General features: G+C 43.3%; 1 protein-coding gene across 1 annotated transcript; it reads right to left on the reverse strand.

Annotated features, from left to right (window-relative positions):
• Window positions 1–828: 828 nt before the first annotated feature.
• Window positions 829–22,110, reverse strand: LOC147001188 (uncharacterized). The gene is made up of 5 exons (XM_085830245.1): window positions 21,985–22,110; window positions 4,555–4,681; window positions 4,292–4,352; window positions 2,763–2,944; window positions 829–2,090 (listed from the first exon to the last, which is right to left on the reverse strand). The coding sequence occupies exons 1-5, from the start codon at window positions 22,108–22,110 to the stop codon at window positions 1,030–1,032; spliced, it is 1,557 nt and encodes a 518-aa protein (XP_085686371.1). The 3' UTR covers window positions 829–1,029.
• Window positions 22,111–22,462: the final 352 nt, after the last annotated feature.

Raw genomic sequence — 22,462 nt, forward strand, 5'->3', positions numbered from 1 at the left:
AGAAAAGCAAATATTTAAATTGGGGTTTCTCTGCCATGCAGTTTGTCTTGTGTGTGCCTAAAGAATTATGACATGCAAAGGCATTACAACATTCATAACATTCACGTGGGTTCTCACTTGTATGTGATCTTTTATGTCATCTTAGATGACCGTGACATCAAATGCTTTACAACACCGATTACCTTCCTAAGGTTTCTGTCTTCTATGTGTTCTTTAAAAATAATGGAGACTATAGAGTTGTAAAAAGTCTTTATCACATTGGTTATAGAGACAATAACTTTGTCAAAAGTCTTTTCTCACATTGATTAGGTTTCGAAGGTTTCTCTCCATTATGGGTTCTTTTATGATACTGGAGACAACTGTGACCTGCAAAGGCTTTACCACATTGATTACATTCATAGAGTTTCTCTCCAGTATGTTTTTTTTTTTTTTACATTTCAATCTTTTATTAGATATTTTCTTCATTTACATTTAAAAAGCTACCCTGAAAGTCCCCCTATACACTCCCCCAACACTGCTCCCCTACCCACCCACTCCCACTTCTGGGCCCTGGCATTCCCCTTTACTAGGGCTTAAAAAGTTTGTAAGACCAAGGGGCCTCTCTTCCCAATGATGGCAGACTAAGCCATCTTCTGCTACATATGCAGCTAAAGACATGAGCTCTGGGGGTATTGGTTAGTTTCTATTGTTGTTCTGCATACAGGGATGTAGACCCCTTCAGCTCTTTGGAGACATTCTCTAGCTCCTCCAACGACGGCCCTGTGTTCCATCCAATAGATGACTGTGAGCATCCACTTCTGTGTTTGCCAGGTATTGGAATAGCCTCACGAGAGACAGCTATATCAGGAAAGTATGTGTTCTTTTATGATACTGGACATGACTGTGACCTGTAGAGGCTTTACCACATTGATAACATTCATAGGGCTTCTCTCCAGTACATTTAGTTTTCTGACTTTGCACATGATACCAATTACATTCTTAGGGTTTCTCTCCAGTATGTGTTCTCTTATGACATTAGAGATAACTGGGTCATGCAAACGCTTTACCACATTGATTACATTCATAGGGTTTCTCTCCAGAATGTGTTCTTTTATGACGGTGGAGATGACTGTGTTGTGAAAAGGCTTTACCACATTGATTACATTCATAGGGTTTCTCTCCAGTATGTGTTCTTTTATGATATTGGAGACCATTGTGACTTGAAAAGGCTTTACCACATTGATTACATTCATAGGGTTTCTCTCCAGTATGTGTTCTTTTATGATATTGGAGATCAATGTGATGTGCAAATGTTTTACCACATTGATTACATTCATAGGGTTTCTCTCCAGTATGTGTTCTTTTATGACATTGGAGAGTACTGAGTTGTGCAAAGGCTTTACCACATTGATTACATTCATAGGGTTTCTCTCCAGTATGTGTTCTTTTATGATATTGGAGACCACTGTGACTTGTAAAAGCTTTACCACATTGATTACATTCATAGGGTTTCTCTCCAGTATGTGTTCTTTTATGACGGTGGAGATGACCATATTGTGAAAAGGCTTTACCACATTGATTACATTCATAGGGTTTCTCTCCAGAATGTGTTCTTTTATGACGGTGGAGATGACTGTGTTGTGAAAAGGCTTTACCACATTGATTACATTCATAGGGTTTCTCTCCAGTATGTGTTCTTTTATGATATTGGAGATCAATGTGACGTGCAAATGTTTTACCACATTGATTACATTCATAGGGTTTCTCTCCAGTATGTGTTCTTTTATGACATTGGAGAGTACTGAGTTGTGCAAAGGCTTTACCACATTGATTACATTCATAGGGTTTCTCTCCAGTATGTGTTCTTTTATGATATTGGAGACCACTGTGACTTGTAAAAGCTTTACCACATTGATTACATTCATAGGGTTTCTCTCCAGTATGTGTTCTTTTATGATATTGGAGACCATTGTGACTTGAAAAGGCTTTACCACATTGATTACATTCATAGGGTTTCTCTCCAGTATGTGTTCTTTTATGATATTGGAGATCAATGTGACGTGCAAATGTTTTACCACATTGATTACATTCATAGGGTTTCTCTCCAGTATGTGTTCTTTTATGACGTTGGAGATGACTGTGACTTGCAAAGGCTTTACCACATTGATTACATTCATAGGGTTTCTCTCCAGAATGTGTTCTTTTATGACAGTGGAGATGACTGTGTTGTGAAAAGGCTTTACCACATTGATTACATTCATAGGGTTTCTCTCCAGTATGTGTTCTTTTATGATATTGGAGTCCATTGTGACTTGAAAAGGCTTTACCACATTGATTACATTCATAGGGTTTCTCTCCAGTATGTGTTCTTTTATGACATTGGAGATGACCATATTGTGAAAAGGCTTTACCACATTGATTACATTCATAGGGTTTCTCTCCAGTATGTGTTCTTTTATGATATTGGAGATCAATGTGACGTGCAAATGTTTTACCACATTGATTACATTCATAGGGTTTCTCTCCAGTATGTGTTCTTTTATGACATTGGAGAGTACTGAGTTGTGCAAAGGCTTTACCACATTGATTACATTCATAGGGTTTCTCTCCAGTATGTGTTCTTTCATGACGTTGGAGATGACTGGGTCTTGCAAAGGCTTTACCAGATTGATTACATTCATAGGGTTTCTCTCCAGTATGTGTTCTTTCATGATATTGGAGACCACTGTGACTTGTAAAAGCTTTACCACGTTGATTACATTCATAGGGTTTCTCTCCAGTATGGGTTCTTTTGTGATATTTAAGATGACTGGGTGTTGGAAAGGCTTTACCACATTGGTTATGTTCATATGTTTTCTCTCCAATTTGTCTTTTTTTATGACATTGGAGATGACTGAGACATGAAAAGACTTTAGAACGTTCATTACATTCATAGAGTTTCTCTCCACTATGATTGCTTACATACCTGCAATGAAAATTGGCACATGTGATATGGTTACTACAGTAATTTCCCTGTTCAATCATTTCATCAAGATGAATAAAGTTTACAAATTGGTCTATTGATAAAGATGTACCAGATCATCTGGTTTTATCACTTTATATGTTCATGGTGTTCTCCCTCATTATGGGTTGTTTTGCATCTTTCGAGATATCTGTGATGGTTATTACATGACTAACATTTATAACATCCTTTTTATACGGGATATTTATATGATGTATTTTATCTATAGGAGGAAAATAGAACAACTCATAGCTTTATAACAGTAAATGCTTTCATAATTTTTCCTGTAGCATGAATTGTACCACATTTGAATGTGAACCAGGACAAACAAAAAAATTTACAAATTCCTAGTACCCATAAAGATTTTCTACAGTGTGAGCTTTGGGAAGTTCCCAGTAAAATTAGAAAACCAATTCATTGCAAACTTTTATCATATTCAGAATGTCTACCAAAGATGGAATCTTACAATTTTCTCACAGTTCTGGGATAGAAAGCGGTACATTGCTTCTTTCAATATCCCTATGCTCACATGGCTTTTATCCATTGTGACACATGATATATATATATATACATTAATAGAAGAGTAACAGATGAAAGGTTTACATGCTGCATTCATGCTGTTTGACCTTTTGTTCCTCATAGATGTGTAATATATCAATTAAGGTTTTTCCTATGACAACACTCTTGACTCTCATAAACTGTACCCTAAACAAATGATCAATTTCACTATAAGAATATGAGTATCACCAACTTTCCCATGGATTATTTGCTTTTCGGAAGGTTTTGCATATATATTTATCACTATTCGATGTGCAATATCTAAGTCTTGTAAGTCTATACACATTGTCAGATCAGTATAGGTCTAATAGAGGTACAAATTGAATAAAGGTATCCCTTAAGGCAATGTTTCCTCGTCTTTTTTTTTTTTAAAGAAGGAATGCTTTGATAAATAAATCAGATAACTACATCTAATCAGTACATTTTTTTTAAGAATAGTATTATTAGGGCTGGCGAGATGGCTCAGTGATAAAGAGCACAGACTGCTCTTCCGAAGGTCCTGAGTTCAAATCCGGGCAACCACATGGTGGCTCATAACCATCTGTAACAAAATTTGATGCCCTCTTCTGGAGTATCTGAGGACACCTACAGTGTATTTATATACAATAAATAAATAAATATTAAAAAAAATATTGTAATTATAGTTACACTTCAAGTATTGACATTTTACACTCCTGCTTTGATTTAGAGTTTCCATATCATAGTAAAATTTCCTTACAGGCATAATTGCATAAGCTTTCACATGAAAATTACCTTTCATTTCTTCTTGAACTTTGACAATGTCTTTTAATATGATGGTTTTCCCAAGTGTAGCCTAAAAGACAATACCAGAAAAATGAATGATACAGTATTGGAAATGAGGCAAAATTCATGGTACTGTGAATTTTCACATCACTGGACACTATTTATTCAGCTCAGTCTTCCTTGTTCTCAATTGTAATAACAGAGCACCATCACTCACCAAGAGACATGTCTTCCCACTATTTTAAAAAGCAAAAGAAAATTCACAGTCATACCTATAACAGTGAGGTTCCAGTAGGTCTCCAACATCACATCTTTGTAGAGACTCTTCTGGGAAGGATCCAGCAAATTCCACTCTTCCCCAGTGAAGTTCACATGCACATCATCATAAGTCACTGCATCCTAAAATGTCCCATACATGCGTACATCACAAAGCATGGTACTGACATCACTGTAAAGTAAATGTACGCTTCCTTGACCATATATTCATGTAATTCTGGTGCTTCCTCCACTGACTTCTGGACACAGAAGTTATAATCTAAGTACCATAATATTTTAAAGGAAATTGAGTTGAAGGTTCACCTGTGTTGCTTATGAACATTTTAAATAAATAGGGTAAAGACTTTCGAGAGGAATTTCAATTGAGAGGGAGATGTAGGGTGAAACAGATCAACAGTACTGAGGACACATCCCAGAAATTGTAAGAAGAATCACTAAAGAGAAAAACCATGGACAAGCAGGGTGTATTTGTTCATGACTTTAATCCCAGAGTCACGGACAGGTATACGTCATTGAGCTGGATCCCTGTCTGTTCTATGTAACACATTCCAGGACAGCAAAGGTAACATATTAAGACCCTTACTCCACTGCAAAAATCAACCACTGAGACAAAAATGATAGAAAGAACTCAGTTGTGTACTACAGTTCCTACAAAGAAGTATACATTCCCTGCACTTCTGTACTCATCTAGTAGAAACAGGAAGTGTACCGCTTTAAACTGCAACATTAGTAAAACCTACTAGCAACAAAGGCACATTTAATGAACCAATGGACAGAGGAAAATATTAATATAAGTGTTGAACATAAAAAGCAGCGTAAGGCAGAAGAGAGAGATAACTCAGCCGTGGAAAGCTCTTGCTGGTCTTCCAGATAACAGTGGTCAATTACTAGCATTCACTTGACACATGGCTTTATGAACAGGAGTTCTGAGTCCACCTTCGAACAACACTAACGATGTGGCACACATGATATTCATATTCACGCACACAGGCAAAACACTCCTATTTATTTAAAAATTTCAAAACAAACACAAGAGTTTGGGGAAACATCAACACCCAGAATACAATGACTCTGAACCCTCAGGCAGTATTGATGTCATGAGAATATGCCATCCTAAAAAATAGACTATAGCCGGGCGTGGTGGTGCACGCTTTTAATCCCAGCACTCAGGAGGCAGAGGCAGGCGGATTTCTGAGTTTGAGGCCAGCCTGGTCTACAAAGTGAGTGCCAGGACAGCCAGGGCTACACAGAGAAACCCTGTCTCGAAAAAACCAAAAAAAAAAAAATAGACTATAATCTATGTGCCCACAGGGTACATAGGGGGCCCCAACCCCACTCAAAGGAGAAACAGAGGAGATTGGGAGGAGGGAGTCTATGAGGGCAGGGACCTAGAGTAGGGATAGTGATCAGGGTGATAATGAATATCTAATTCATAGGATAAACAAAAAATAAAAAAAGGAAAGAAAGAAAAGGGAAAATTTTGAGTGTATATACACTTTCATCTTCCCCAAGATGAATCTAGAAATGCTCCTGAACTGCTCAAATGTCTAAAGTCTCTGCTGACACTCAAAACAATATCTTGACAGCCACATCAGAAAGCAAAGTTGCAAAATCAAACAGCAAGTTATATCTTTCCAACATAAAATAGCACTGAATACCCCTTCCCATTCCAATCAATAGGAATGTGGACACAGTGAGAGAAGATTGAACAAAGACAAGAAAAACAGCAGGGCAAACACCAAATCCTATAGCTTTGTCTCAAACACATTCGACTTCAATTCCTAAAGGCATAGATGGTACTCTTCCTGTAATTTCTCATACATCTCTCAGTTTGGGTACTTCATCTCCCTGTTAGCATCTCTCCATGGCAGATTTCTCAATGCGTTAGTTTTCTCCACAACCTGTGGTCACAAAATGCAACTCAAGCATCAACCTCACCACCTAAATGCAAGGAACTCTCACAGAGTCTTCCCTGGGATCCTGACTCTGACAAAAGATGGCTGGAGTGGTGCTAAACTGAAACCATAGAGAAAGAATCTATGACTTTTCATCTTTCAGTTTCCAAAAGCAGCACAATGTGGATGATCCTGTGAAGTTTGGCTTCAAAATTAACGGACTCTGCCTCCCTTGGACCACATTTGCAGCAGGTTTTGTTTAAGGTTCCATCGTGGGATGAGGAAACACTGTGAATACTCCTCCCATTAATTTAAAACGTAGCAAGCAGGAGGAAGTGCGACACGTAGGGTACCTTCATAGGCACATACCCACAAGGGCATTTGCTCCATTAAGTTCATAGCCACTTTATTTATAACAATTAGAAACTGGAAAGAATGCAGATGTTCCTCAACTGAAATGTGGACACAAAAAACCATGTTTCATCTACAAAATGGGATGCTATTCAGATATAAAAAACAAGGACATCATGAATTTTGCAGAGAAATGGGTACAATTAGAAACTAATATCTGGAATGAGGTAACTCAGGCCCAAAAGGACATGCATGTACATACTCACAAGTGAATAATAACCATAAGTACAGATTCCCACACTGCACTTCATAGACCTAAAGACAGTAAACAAGACAAGGCACAAATGAGCATGGTTGAATCTCACTCAGAAGGGGGTATGAAAGAGACAGAAGAGGCAGGTAGAAGGGAGAAAACTGGATGGGACAGTAGTCAAGAAAAAAGGGGAGTGTTAGGAACAGGTGTGGTAAGAGACAAGAGAAGGCCAGAAAGCCAGGAAAATGAAATGAAATGAGCAGATGCTGGGAGAGTTAGGGTGGAGGAATCTGTGGAATGTGCCTGAGAATATGAATGGGAGGGCACAAATGCGGCTAGGGAGGTGATCTTAGCTTAGATATATAGCACTGAGTTATGGACCATGAAGAGGTGACATATTGCAGTCAGGCAGAACCACCAGTGAAGTGTTCAGTACACCAAGAAAACAAAATACTTTTTCTCCCAAAATTTATTCTGTCTGCAAGTAAGGCAGTCACAAAGTTGAAACAGAGACTGAGGGAATGGCCAAACTATACCCTACCCTACTGGTAACCCATCCCATGGGCAAACACCAAGGCTGGCATTACTGAGGATAATTTGTTATACTTGTAGATAGTAGCTTAGCATCATTGTCCTCTGAGTGTCTCCATCCAGCATCTGACTGAAACATATGCAGAGACCCACAGCCTAACATTGGACAGGGCTCAGGGAGTATTTTAAAGGAGTTGGGGAAAGAATTGACGGGCTCTGAAAGAATAGGAAGGCCTTGAGGAGACCCTCAGAGTCAACTAACCTGGAACCTAGGAGAGTCTCAGAGATGGAGCCACCAACCAAACAGTACACACAGGCTGGGACGGATGCCCCCACCATCCAGAGTGGGACATGTCCCTTAAACTATTCCTGACTGTGCAAACTGTTTCCTTAACCGGGCTGCCTTGTCTGACCTCAGTGGGAAAGGATGTGTCTAACCCTGCAGAGACTTGACATGCCATAGTAGGGGGATACTCAAGTGGTTCCCACCCTCTCTGGGGAGATAAAAGGTAGTCAGTGATGAGGGACAGTGGAAGGTGGAATGGGATGGGTGTATCGTTATGAATATAACTTGAATTAAGAAATACGAAGATTGAACAAACACTTATCAATAGAATAAAAATATACAAATCAGGCAATAATTTTTACTCAATTCTCAATATCTCAGGACATAAGCCAAGAAAAAAAGATTTCTTTTTGGCCAAAATATCAAACAAATGACTTCTTCCTAAAGTTTTCAGTCCATTTTCCACTGAAATAGTATGACCTCAACTTTGTGTGGCTGCATTACTGTCAACACTCCAATCTTCCAGACCCTATGGGAACAACCGATTAAGCTCCATGTACAGCTTTCTCCGACTTTTGCCATCTAAATTTCTAATATTTTCCATATTCCTTCAAAAGAGACCAGAGATTCTGTCCAGCAGCAAAATCAGCTTTTGAAACAATTGCTGTTGTTGCTGTTGTTGTTGTTTTTCTACCTTGCAACTCTGCTGATGTGATTGCTTTCCTCTGAGCAGAAGCATCTCAGGTAATAAATGTTTGTTTTACATGGTTCTGTCAGATGACAGCCTACCATACTGGGTGCTCAGACTAGAAACTAAAGCTAGAAAATGAAGGCAAAAACATTTGACAAACACTACTTCCTGCTTTGCTTTCTTGCTTGGTCACTCTCTCGTGCTCTGTAGCCTCCCTCAGCCTTGAAGCAGGCTGATCCAGACTTTGACCTTGCTGCCACTAAGAAGGAGATTACCTAGTGTCTTAGTCAGGGTTTCTATTCCTAAACAAACATCACGACCAAGAAGCAAGTTGGGGAGGAAAGGGTTTATTTGATGTACACTTCCATAGTGCTGTTCATCACCAAGGAAGTCAGGACTGGAACTCAAGCAGGTCAGAAAGCAGGAGCTGATGCAGAGGCCATGGAGGGATGTTACTTACTGGATTACCTCACCTGGCTTGCTCAGCCTGCTCTCTTATTGAGCCAAGACTACCAGCCCAGAGATGGTCCCACCCACAAGGGGCCTTTCCCTCTTTATCACTAATTGAGAAAATGCCTTACAGTTGGATCTCATGGAGGCATTTCCTCAACTGAAGCTCCTTTCTCTGTGATAACTCCAGCTGTGTCAAGTTGAAACGAAAAACCAGCCAGTACACCTAGTGTAGAGCCTTCTGACCTTGATGGCTCTATTTGCTCTTCTCCAATACTCTGCTTTCTGCTAAAAGGTCCTGGAGACTATCTGGAGACAAGCCCTGTAGATCGCCTATGGGCTGGCTCCAGGCACAAAGAATGGGCTGTCAGAGGATGGGCCTACCGTCTTTATGAGCAGGGACTCTCAGAAAATGTCAGAGGCTTTGAACAAAAAGGATTGTTTTGGCCTCATTCTTTTGTTGCCCTCTGATGTCTTTCAGCCCTGGGCTGCCTTTCTGGGGAACCCAGTTCACATGGCCACAGGCAGCTACAATTCTCACCTAGCTCTCTCATCCAATCCAAGACCACTTGCTTCCCAATATTGCCACCCTTCATGGAAGAGTCTTCCTATATCAATTATCAATACTATCTCTCAGAGACATAGAAACCAGCCATTCTGATGAGGGCACATCTGCAAATGAGGCTCCCTCAGATGACAGTAGTCTGAAATGTTGAGTTAAAACAACTATGACACAGAGACAATAATAAATGAGAAAGTTGTAAAATTCCAAAACCAACGATCTAACCATATCATTACAGGACCCCTGCCACCACATCAGAAAGTTGGAGTAGTTTCTGAGCCAGGATAAAATGGGAAGGGCTCCTTGCTTAGAGCACGGGAAGATACAGTGGAATGGGGAGAAGAGAGGCTGCACTGCCCTGTGGTGAAGTGTCCTTAACCCTGGATTCCCAGGTCAGTGAGACCAAAGAGCTGGCCAAACAGCTGGAAGGTGAATAGAGGAGCAGATTGCCCCACAGACCCGGAAATAAGACTGCTGTTCTACGAAAGATATGCCAACTTTGCTGGAAGGGATGAAAAACATCCTCCCATATACTGACAGCTCCAAGTTCAAAACTACAGAGTCACATATAGACTGAGAACAGGGTTGTTTACAAGGGGGAAAAATGAGGTCTTTGTCCTTTCCACCGTTTTGCAGAGTCTGACTTTGCCCTGAATGTGGTCATAAAGAGCTCTCTGTCAGGGGCAATTTAATGGGTACAGGTCCTCTTGATAAGAAGGACTTAACCCAAGGTGGAAGGTGAGTAACTATATCAATTGGGATGGAAACAGTCTCACTTCCTCTCTCAGTAAGAGAATACTAAAGTGGCACACACATAATAGAGGGCCACGAGGGGGAGGTGAAGGCTACGCAGCAGATTCCACCACTTGTACAGAGGAGAAAATGGCAGCTGTGAGCCATGGAGCAGGGTTCCAAGACTGCTGTAACTTCCCAGAAATTAAGACCAGGGGCACACAACCCCTGTTCTAGGCCCTGGAACATCTTCCTAGCCCTTTCTTGCCATGACTCTCCAGCATTTCCACTTCACTGGAGTTCCACATTCGCTTTGTTCATCTCCCTCCATGAGTAATCAAGAAAAATAAAAAAAACCAAGGTACACAGATACATTTTTGACAGACAGGTCACTCACACAAAGAACAGCAATGACACATCACATCAGCGGTCTTTAAACCCTTCAGATAGGAGTCCTGAGCGTCTTGGGGTTCCAGTCAATGCATCAAGGTTTTATGCCTAAGTCACAGAAACTGCGATTACCAGCACAGAGCCTATTCCAATGCAAAAACACAGAGGTCTTTTTTATGAGTAACAAGGACTTATCAGTAACAAGGACTCTCAGCAGTCAAATTCCCATTAGGTACAAACTGAGAGATCAAGTCTAGAGGTTTTGAGTATTTATTGTAGTTACAACAAGAGTGGGGAGTTTGCATACAAATCAGCATTGTTAATATTTTAAAAAGTGCATGTCTAGCATAATGTGCAGGAACCAAGCAAGGGGGGGGGGGCAAAAAAAAAATCTGACAACCATGATGGGTAAGCTGTTTTTGTTTTTGTTTACTATCGGAGGTCTTAGTTATCTCTATGTAGCTTGATCCTGCTGATGTACCTTAACTGGCTGTTGATAAAAAGGATTTGGTCATGGGATTTTTGCTGAAATGTACAAATGTACATTCTCAAAAAGCAAACTGTTTGGGCTTTACAAACTCATCTCTATTCCTAACCCCCTGATTATAGACAGAAACTCCTGGTTAACCACAACCATGCCTGTCTGTAGACTAGACTTTGTCCAAAGACTTACCTCTCTATCTGTTACTGCAGACACTAATATCAGCTGCCCTTATCACTGGAACAGAATACCACTGGAAATTTCCTATCCTCCTGTGCAAGCCTCCTATAAACACTATAGACAATCCCCACCTGCCCATCCATTCCTGCCTCATCCCTGTGTCTCAGCCCCCACTTGAGTAAATACTCCTGATCAACCACATTCCATACCTGAAAGGACACATTGTAAGCTTCCATAGATCAACTTCATGATTGATTGATTTCTTATCCCAGATTCAATTTTCCCACTTGTTCCAACATTGTATTAAACACCATGGGGTACTTGACCTCTCTCTCATGTCTATGTCTCCTTGTGGATTACTAAGATCTTCTGTTCCTGCCTGTCTCTTCTCCCAGCTTTTAATATCACAAAGCATCCACTGTTGACCATACCCACCAAACAGGTCAGTAAAATACGAAACTGTCAGTGAACACTCTCTTCAAATACATGCATCAAACAGTAACCCAGGAACAAAACTCCCACCCAAAAAGACAAACCCAGAGGCCAGTACCTAGGTCAATAACCACCCAAACAGAGATGGCTACACACCAGCATAGCAACATAGAGAGTAACAGCCAGGAACAATTGCAACCAAGAAATCCAAGCTATCCCATCACAGCAGGTCTGAGAAATTAAAGCATGCAACAGATAAAGTGCAAAAGAGGTTGTTTGGGGGAAGGGAGAGGAGTGAGAACCTGGGGAAGGGATAGAAGTACACAAGAGGACCTGCAGACAGACACACAGACAGGGAGGAGAAGGAGAGCCATGAGGGGAAGATGACAGAGAGCGTACATGTGCAGAGAACAGAGACAGGGAACAAAAATAGAGAGCTGCTATAGCTGGTGGCTGATGTATATAAAGCACGCCTGATAACAAACACAGGTGAGAGGCAGTAAATGACATAAGCGTTGCTAAGTCCCTCAGAGCAGGACATGAGATTACCTGTACTCTGAAAACTACAGAGGCAAGGTTCACCCACAGAATATAAAGGATGACAGAATCTCAGGGATTCAAGAGGAAGAGAAAAAATTGATATCTCGGTCAAAAAATGTGGATTCTAAATGTTTCATGGCAATAAACAACTGGGACTTCTACAAAATATGTGAAGGCGAAATTACAAACGATTGAAATAGAAGAATATCCTCTCAGAGGTCTATAATTTTTCAATAAAACCATAAAAAATTCTGAAATTATTAAAGTACCTTTACCAAATAATAATCAAATCACTAAACATATGAAGTAAAAAATATGAAAAAACTGCAGCAGAACAAAAATTAACAAAACCTAAACAAAACAAAAACAAGTATACTGTATGAAATCAGACCTATTAGATTTTTACCTGTCTTCTTAATGTATACTAAAAGACAAAGGGGTTTGGACATGTGTGCTACAGACTCAAAGAAACCACCCTAGTTTTCACAAGCCAGCCTAACTAAGGTCCAAAGGATTTGGGCAATGATAGGGAAGTTATTCAGAGGTCACCCCTGATGGAGCAAGTGAGGAGCAACACGAGAGACCTCACAGATGCTCACATATGGCTTATACTTCCCATCCAGAGGACACACCACCCCAGCTTCCACTGCTCAGCACCCTGCCCCTACCCTCTGTGGGCAGTAACCCTGTGCTCACCATGCCTGGAAATCAGAGCTTCCCTGAGGTCCTCTCACAGCACCCAACAGCAGAGCTCAGAGCAGGACACAGAGAACCATTCAAGCCTGCACAGCCACAGTGAACTTGGAGAAAGCCACCCGGAAGATCCCTCCTCCTTGATTGGCCAGTGGGTCTCACCCTTCCTTAAGCTTAAAGTGTGCTTCTTGTCCAGGGCCACACCTTTTCCAGATCTCAGGTGTGGTTTGCACTACATTAGCATTTGAGCATGTCCCCCAAGAGGACTCTTACCCCTCCCAGCCCTGGGGGAGAACTCAACATTCATGTGGGACATTGGGCTATGCACAGACAGGTTGGTCTCCAGTTGAGCTGAGGTCTGAACCCCAGAAGGGTGATAATTCCCTTACTTGACAAGGAAGGCATTAATTCCCTCATGCTTCTGGAACTCAGGCTCCTGCCTAAGTTACAGTCTCCCACCCACACCCCAGCCACCACAAGAGAAGCATGGCTAAAAGTCATGTAGGCAAAGTCCCAAGCTTCTGACCTTCAGGCTAAACTCCTCCCCAGTTACCTAGCAACAGTAAAGCCCATAAAAAGGGCTGTTCAGCCCCTCCTATCTCTCTTGCTCTCACTCCTTTGTTCTCTTACCTCTCACTTCTCTCACTCCTCTCTCCTCTTTCCTTTCGCTTTGTCTTCTCCTCTCCTCTCCTCTCTCCCTATTGCTCTCTTTCTACGTAGCCTTCCCCCTTCTAGCCTTCTAGGGGGGCCTCTCTCTCTCTTCTACCTTCTCTCTTTCTCCCTGCCTTTCTATAATAAAGCTCTAAAACCATAGAACGTTTCTGCTCATCAAGGCCCACTGCTCTTGGAGGAAGGGATAGGCTTTCTCATAATGAGCCCTTTCTAATCTCCCCATGGAAAGCCTTCCTGTACTCCAGTCAAGATCCACTGTGTCACTCTCACCATTGTGGGAACCTCTCATCCCTCATCACTCTCTCCCATAACCCCAAGGCTTTAGGAAAGTAGCCCCAGGGCTCCCAGGTTGGGCTGCCCCTTGTTCAGACCCAAAGAGTTGGTCAAAGGCTTGGATGCCGACCCTGGGCTGAGAAGAGAGTGTATGGCAGCTCTCCCACATCTCTGTCCAGATCATAGGTGGAACTCTGGCAGGGTGTAGGCCTTCCCCCCTTTCCTTTCATCCGCAGAGCCCCCTTTTAGTTCCCAACAAATTCCAGTTCAGGCTAGTCAGCTGCTTGCTCCTGCCCTCTGTGAGTAATGATCCTGCATTACCAGGACCTGACTTCAGACCTTGCCTGAGCTTGCCTCACATCACTTGCCTTCTTCTTCCTGAAATCCAGGGGAAGAGCTTGCATATCCCATTACCCAAGATGCAGTGGGGTTATCAATCTGAGTGGGAGGGTGCCCAGCCAATGAACATTAAAGAGGGATTTAGGAAACAAGAGTTTTGTTTGGGGCTCAGTGCTGGGCTCAGGGAGACTGCAGCTCCCTTTCACCAGATGATACCAAACAACCCTGGGAGGAAAGCCAGAAATGTAACGGAAACACTGTTGAGCCCTCTTGGTAGCCAGCACATCACCATCAGTGGCAAAGTAGAGAAAAGCCACAGTTGTATTAGGACAGGTTCTCTAGGTAAACATATCTCAAATCAGAATGAATTTCTCTATGGATATAGAAAGGAAATTTGATAGAATGTCTCTCTAATGTCTAATATAGAAAGGCTATCAGCCAAGGGAACTTAGAAAAATCAAAGACGGGTTATCTCATGTTGCAGGATATTGCAGCTGATATTCACTATGTACCAGAATTCTGAAGAAATAAGGACTTAGGACTTGCACTAGGGAAACCCACCTCTGCACAGTGAAAGGACATAGAAGAACCAACCAGAGTGGTCAGAACTCCTGTTTTGTCAACTGTTGAAACCCAGAGTCACATGACTCCTTTGTGCCTATATGACCTCTCTCAAAAAGGAATGATCTTAAATAAGCCCATTTAATGCTTTCTTACTTTACAATTACTTTTCTTTATTTTTTGAAAGCGTAATATAATCTCATCGTTTCTATTCTCTATACCAACCCATATATCATTGCTTGCTCTCTTTCAAATTCATTACCTCTCTTTTCATTTGTTATTTTATACATATATGTATATTCCCTAAATATATAAACACAGCCTGCACAATCTGTATAATATTATTTATATGTCTGGCTGGCAACCATCTGGCAAAAGCACATTTTCTTAACATAGAATTAAAGCACATAAAAATACTGGTCATAGCCAGGCGTGGTGGTACACGTCTTTAATCCCAGCACTTGGGAGGCAGAGGCAGGCTGATTTTCTGGGTACGAGGCCAGCCTGGTCTGAGTGAGTTTCAGGACAAACAGGGCTATACAGAGAAACCCTGTCTCGAAAAAATATATATAACAAAAATAAAAACAAAAACAAAAACAAACAAACAAACAAGCAAAAAAGGACTGTTTTCAATACAAGGCCTCCAGCCAGCCAATCTTCACAGTAGAGCTAGTCTCTACCACTAAGGCATGCTGGACAGTGCCACTTCTACCTTGGAGATGATGCTTCAGGTATCATCAGGGAATGAAACCCAGTTCAAAGGACATTTCTACACTGCCACTACTGCAGACACAAATGAACCCCTACTCCTTTGCTGGTCTCCCCGCTTTTCTCCAAGACCTAGGAACAAGCACTGAAATGTCTTTAAACTGTGAAGCAGTGACTGGAGAAATGGTTTATTTTAAAAGAACTTCCTGCTCTTCTGGAGGTTCCAAGTTTCATCCCCAGCACCCACAACCAAGCAATTCACAGCTGCCTACAACTCTGGCTGCATAAGCTCTGAGGGCATTTGCACTCTGAAAGTTACACAAAGACACAAATCAATAAAAAGTAAATCCTAAAGAGGAAATCAGACCATGGGAGTCTGAGCCCCAAACCCTCTAACAGCTTTGCGCCACTCCACAGCCAACGTGCAAATTCTCTCCCCAAGGTAAAGCCCAGTGCTATCTGGACCTAAGCCACCCCTCCACACAGGCCCCGCTGCTCTCCCTCACCTCTGATCACAGGCATTCTGTCTGCCCTGATACTCACATCTCAGCTCTTTTCCAGGACTCATCTATGCCTAGGTCTTTGCAAGCATGCAGCCTCTACATTCCAGACTGCTCAAAGGTCACCTCCGCAGAGAGGCCTGTCTTGACTTCAGTTTCCTCCCCTCCAAAACCACATCCTTTCCCCAAGTTATGCATAACCTTGATTCATCACTACCTGGCACACAACCTGACATAATCACCTCTCTATCAGTGATTATCAACTAGGGAGGAGCCTTTTACAAATATAAAAGCTCCAGGCCTCACCCAAACCATATGAAATCAGAATTCAGGAGACAGAACCTGGTTCTTCCAGTCCACAGACACCCCCCACCCAGCCACCCACCCGGCAACTCTGAACACAGCCAGGACTCGGGGCAGCCTACAACAGTACTTTCAAACCCTGGTGCACACACTGCTTCTGAGAGTGCTGTTAAAATGCACACTCTATTTCCACAGCTCTGCCATGGAACCCGAGGCTCTGCAAGTTCCACACCACACTGACTGGTGCTGTCAGGTGAAGCATTTTGCAGTTGCAAGTGCCTATGCTCATCAACAGGACTTCCTGCAAGTATGTAGAACAAAGTCCTGAATCTACATCACACAACAGAGTGGCCACCAACCCATGTGACCACCAAGCATCTGAGACCAAGTAATGTTAACAAAAAGCTGACTTCATTCTTGGGCTACAATGCTGACTAAAAGCCAAAAGTGCAGTGCCCACCATGAAAGGCCTCTGTAAATTCTTGGCCTAAGCAGCCTTCTACAGCCTGGATGGATAGGAAAATTCCACCAAAGGCCTAGTTGATCACCAGCCCAAAAGTGGATAAAAATTTCCCTAAAGTAGGGACACAGATATGGAAGACTGGATTAAACCACCCTGGAGCCTCTTACACCAGGCTTCCATTCAAGGCCCTTTCATCCACATCCCTGACCACATGTAAGCAGTCCCAGTCTTCCGGTTCTCTATATCATCACCATACATGCTCTGATCACATGTAAGTGGTCCCAGTCTTCCAGTTCTCTACATCCTCGCCAGGGATGCTCTGGCAGACATGACCTCACATGACTGATCTGCCTGGAGAATCGGTTTCTCCCCACAGAACCACAGATTCTTTCAAAGTGAAGAGATGTCTAATCCCTTCACCTAACACACAGCAGCAGGTCCCAAATGAACCACAGCAAGAGCTGGGATGCACAAGGAGTGGTATCATAGTAACTGCACTACTAATCATAAAAGAGAAATTGAATTCAGCTGGAGGGAAACCAATTCCACCCTAACTGATTCAAGACGTTCCAGAGACACCAATTCAGATTTAGGGACAGCATAAAATGATAGCCTGTTAATCTACTCCCTTCCAAGGATACACTGAGAAAAAGGAGGCATCCTTCTGACCATAGATTCAACGAAATCTGTTAGCCTGGGATTCTGAAGGAGCTGGTTTACAAACAAGTCACAAAGGACTACAACTCAGAATCAAATGCAAGGCCAGTTCCCACTGAAACTTCTAGGTGGAGCCTGGCCCCATGAACAGCATCCCCCCTGGGAGTCTGTACAGTCCAGATGTTCATTCTCCTTTTGCAGTTAAAACAGCAAAGCGATTTCCAAGGCAACCAAGGACAACAGAATAAGAGACTCATGGCCATGGAAGGAAAAAGTTAAATTTTAATACTTAAGAGTCAATCTCAAATTTATTTTTAAAACTGCATCAATGCCAAACGAGCAGGGTAGGGATGAATGGAGCTATGAAGAAGCCCTAACAAACAACAGGAGTGTCCCAAGAATGCACACAATGTTTCTCTATTTCCAGAATATTTTGAAGTAACCAAAGGCTTAAATAAACTAAGATATAAAAATCAAAGCTGGGAAGAGGGTGGGGGGTGGCACAGCTCAGTTTTCATCTTTATGCCACAACTATTTATTTTCTTCCTTATTTCCAAAGCACAAATCTGACACCAGTTGCACTCTGCACTTTGCAAACTCTGCAAAGTAAGTCACCCAGAGAAAGTCAACAGGAAATCAAAAGTTTCAAACCAGCTACACTCTCAACTGTTACCAAGACAATAAGTTCCTTAGAGAGAATGCATGGGGTCTGGGAAGACAGCTTAGGGGGTTTGGTGCTTGCTACACAAGCTTGTGAACTTGCATGGGTATCTCCAGGATTCATGGAGAGCAGAGACGGGCTGTGTGGAACTTATTCAGCAAAGCATTGCAAGTTCAGCCTCTGTGCTCAGTCAGCACAGGAGACAACACACACACACACACACACACACACACACACACACACGGGCACGGGCACACACGGGCACACACACACAGGCACACCTAGGGGGAAGGACAACAATTTCCATTTATATGCACACCTTCATCCATTCATCCATTTCCTTCTCCCCTGCTCCATTCTAATTCCAGGGACTATATACTTACTACAGTGAAATCTGGTAAAGCAGCTACCATTTATTAAGTCTACTGTGTACTGTACCAGAACCTTCAGAAATAGACATGATTATCTAGACTGGGAAGTGGACTGAAAATGGTAAAAGAGTGTGTGGGCGGGGAGGGTCTCATCCCAATTCATACAACTGGAAAAGTGATGGAGCCTGACTTGGAGGTGGCCGATCTAGCTATGGGCAGTTTTGAGAATGCACCATCACTAAACATTAGAAAAAGCCATGCAGTTTGAGTATGCAGCATCCAGCCAAGTTCAAACTCCACGTGCTGTGTCTATAACCTGAACTAATCTCCTAGCCTCAAATTCCTTATCTGCACAGCAGGGATAGAAATTAAACACAACAGTTTGATACCTGTAATACAGGCCACACACTGGCGAACTACTGACATTCTAGCTACAGGTGTGCAAGCCAAGAAAGACTATTTCAGTCAGAAAATGACAATGGCTAGACATATTCTCCATTGGAAGCAATCAGGTTTGCCAAAGTTAATCAGATAAGTTTACTAATTCCATAACTCATTTAAGTAGAAGACCAGGGACTAATTTTTTAGTTGTATTTCTATGAAATTCATAACATTTTGTACGTCACAAAACCTACTCTAATGTCTCATTTCACCATACAAAGACATTTGCTTAAAGTCCAAGTATTGTGAACATGGTGTGTTACTTACTACACTAGAGAGAGAACAACACTTTGTATTGGAAGTGAACATTAAATAATGTAGGAGGAGAAAGAAAGCATTATTTTAAGTAATCTACACTGAGTCCTTTCACCCTTCAAATTAGTTCATATACACTATTATCTTAGAGCGGGTGCTGGCTTTACTTAAAATGAGATAAGCCTGCAAAGATTTCAGGTTTTCCCTGTTTCCAACTCAAATCCATTTTCTGCTTAGGAGGCTGAATGAAGCCAGCCTGCAATTTGACAGAATGAACAAATCCAGTCTCTCTTTAATCTACCCAGTAACTGAGCTCTTGGGTAATCTCCTACACTGCATGGAAAAGCAGCTTAGGGTTCATCCAACATAAACTAAAAATAATCAGAGAGAGGCCATGCCAACTTTAATTGCAACTTGTATTTTCCTGGCTTTCCAACATCTGCCAGTATTACTGATTCAATAACTGATTCAATACAATGAGAGAAGTGTCCTAACTTTATTTATTTATTTATTTTTGTTTTTTTTTTTTTCGAGACAGGGTTTCTCTGTATAGCCCTGGCTGTCCTGGAACTCACTCTGTAGACCAGGCTGGCCTGGAACTCAGATTTCCGCCTGCCTCTGCCTCCCGAGTGCTGGGATTAAAGGCGTGCGCCACCACGCCCGGCTGTGTCCTAACTTTATAAACATGGGCTGTCTTTTAAGGACATCACACACAAGTGTCCTTTCCACAGAGGGAATCCTACCTTTTTTGGATGTAATCATTTTCATAAGCATTAATGATGTATTTTCAAAACACTGTGACTATCTTCCTAGTGCTTTTCAAGGGCCCTCATGGGGGAGGGGCTCTCATCCCCCTCATCCCCCAATGGCCTCATTAAAGGCATCAGTGGCACCTAAAGGCCAGGTTGAGAAAAGTGGACTAAAGCAATCTGCTCTCACTGAACTCACTACAAAAGATTTACAAGCAGATCTTTTGGAAGAGGGGTGAGAGAAAAGAAAGAGAGGTGGTGGTGAAGGAGAAGTGTGAGACCCTGGCTTAAAGCATTTCTCCCTGGAAGATATTGCCCCTAAAACATTTCCCCAAGCTTGTTTTCCCTGATCTTTAAAAATACAGCTAGAAAGAAGCTCTTTGTTCTCTATAGCCAGCAAAAGGCTTTTTTGTCTCTATACTGTACAACCAGAGATGCCTGCCTTCCTGTGCCGAGGACACAGAGATAAAAATTCAGAAAGAACTCACTCCTCACTCCTGCCATGTAAATGTCACCAAGGACACCTGGAAGAGAAGAACTCCTCCCAGCTCTCCTCCCTACTCCTCCCAATTCCTCAGCTAGCTGTTAAAAGTCCCCTACTGTCACCTCTCCCGGTTGAACTCCCCTGCCCTGGGTGGGGTTCGTCCTCAACTAGCTGATAATAAAACCTCTTGCAGCTTGCATCAGGTGTGGTTTTCTCTGGGGAAGGTCGGGTGTTGGCCAGTTCATCCGGGGACTTGAGCTGAGGCCAGGCATCTGGAGCCTTACAGAAGAACGGATACCCTTGCTCACTTCCAAGAGCAGGATGCTGAACCTAGTATTTTTCATTGAGTCTAGTCCTGACTCTGTAGGTCTACAATGACAAATATTTTACACGAAAGAAAAATAGTCTATTTTTTCTTTTCTTTTTTTTTTCAGGTGAAGCCTAATAGCAAATGCTTTCTTCAAGGAAGGGGAAAGGATGTAATGACATAGCTTAATTTCAAAACTCTCTGAACACCAACCTCTGGCACAAGTATTTTAAAATATCTACACCATCATAAATTTCTGAGCAAAGGAAATGTAGTCATGGGTTCATTATTGCTACACGTGTGTGTCTCGTTCTCCTGCTACCTATTGTGAGTCCGTCTGGACGCACAAAGCCTACGGAGCCGAAAAAACGAAACTAAATTCCTTTGGGAGGTAAAGAGAATGATGTAAGTGAGGCTATCCCAAGCCACGGACAGCCTCGGCCCCTACATGGACTCACACAGCCTCTTCCAAGCCTACTTCAATTTTCAACCCAAGCTGCTTCCTTCTCCCAGTCCCTCTACACCAGGATCTGGAGAGCTCGCTGCTTAGCCACTCAATAGGATGACTATGCACCTTGCAAAGGAGCTCACCATACTGTCAAGGGGCACCACACAGGTAGCCCAGAAGTGGCCACCAAAGACCTTTTGGACCTCAAAGCGCTGGTTCTCCATATCCCTCGACAGCGCTGCTCTGCAGTACATAGTGGGAACTGCCAGGCCTTCCAAGATGGGATGGGCACCCCTGAATAAGCAGCTTGGGGTCCCCTGGATCTGCTGTGCATGTTGTTTCAGAAAGCAGAGCTGCCCCTGCCGGGCCACTTCTGGAACAAGTTGGAGAGCTCCGCGCTGGGAGACCCATCACTCCGGGGCCTCAGCCACCAAGGACTCTGCAGCCGAATTTGACCTCTCCAAGGATGGGAGCAAAGGACCTGAAACCCTGCGAGGGAAATGGGACCAGACAGGAGCGTTCCCAAAAAAGGCCCAAGGTGGCCAAGCAGCCTCTCCCTAGAGCAGGGATCAAAGGGCTTCTGTGTAGGGCAGAGCTGGCACGGCTGCGTCCGGCTTAGGGAGACCAGAAACTTTTCCCGGGTGTGGGCGCAGGCGGAGAGCACTGGGTATAGGGCACAAGGCGCGGAAGCCTACCTGGTCCCCAGGGCGCAGCGCGATCCTCGCGGCCCTGGCCTCCTGCCCAGCGCCTGCGACGCTTCCGCTCACCTCCTCGATGGCCGCCACGGTGTCCCGGCACTGGGCCGTGCGCGTGGTGAAGCTAGAGGGCGTGGGCGCGTTGTAGTCCTCATGGGTCTGGGCCACGAATTCCGACACGGAGATCTGGTCCGGCATCGCCCGGGCACCGGGGCGCAGACTGCGGCCGCCTCAGTCACCCAGGGCGCTGGCTCCGATCCCGTTGCTGCCGGAGCTCCGGGAATCGGATAAAGGGGAGCACGGGCGCGGAAGTCACCATAGGGCGGTGGAGCCACCGCGGGACGCCCGGTGGCAGCAGGGGCGCGCGCAGCCCGCAGCTCTGCCCGCTGAGCTCCAGGAGCCGCCGCTGCCGCTTACACTTAAAGTGAGGTCAGAAGCAGGCGCGCACAGCCAGCAGGAACTGCGCGCCTCCCAGCCGCTGGACCCCACGCCTCCCTCGGAGAGGGGCGGGACGGGCTGAGGATGGGGCGAGGGCCGCCAGGGCGGGGCG

This window comes from Mus caroli, unplaced genomic scaffold, assembly GCF_978045245.1.
Source record: "Mus caroli unplaced genomic scaffold, Mus_caroli_1 scaffold_14, whole genome shotgun sequence".
NCBI lineage: Eukaryota > Metazoa > Chordata > Mammalia > Rodentia > Muridae > Mus > Mus caroli.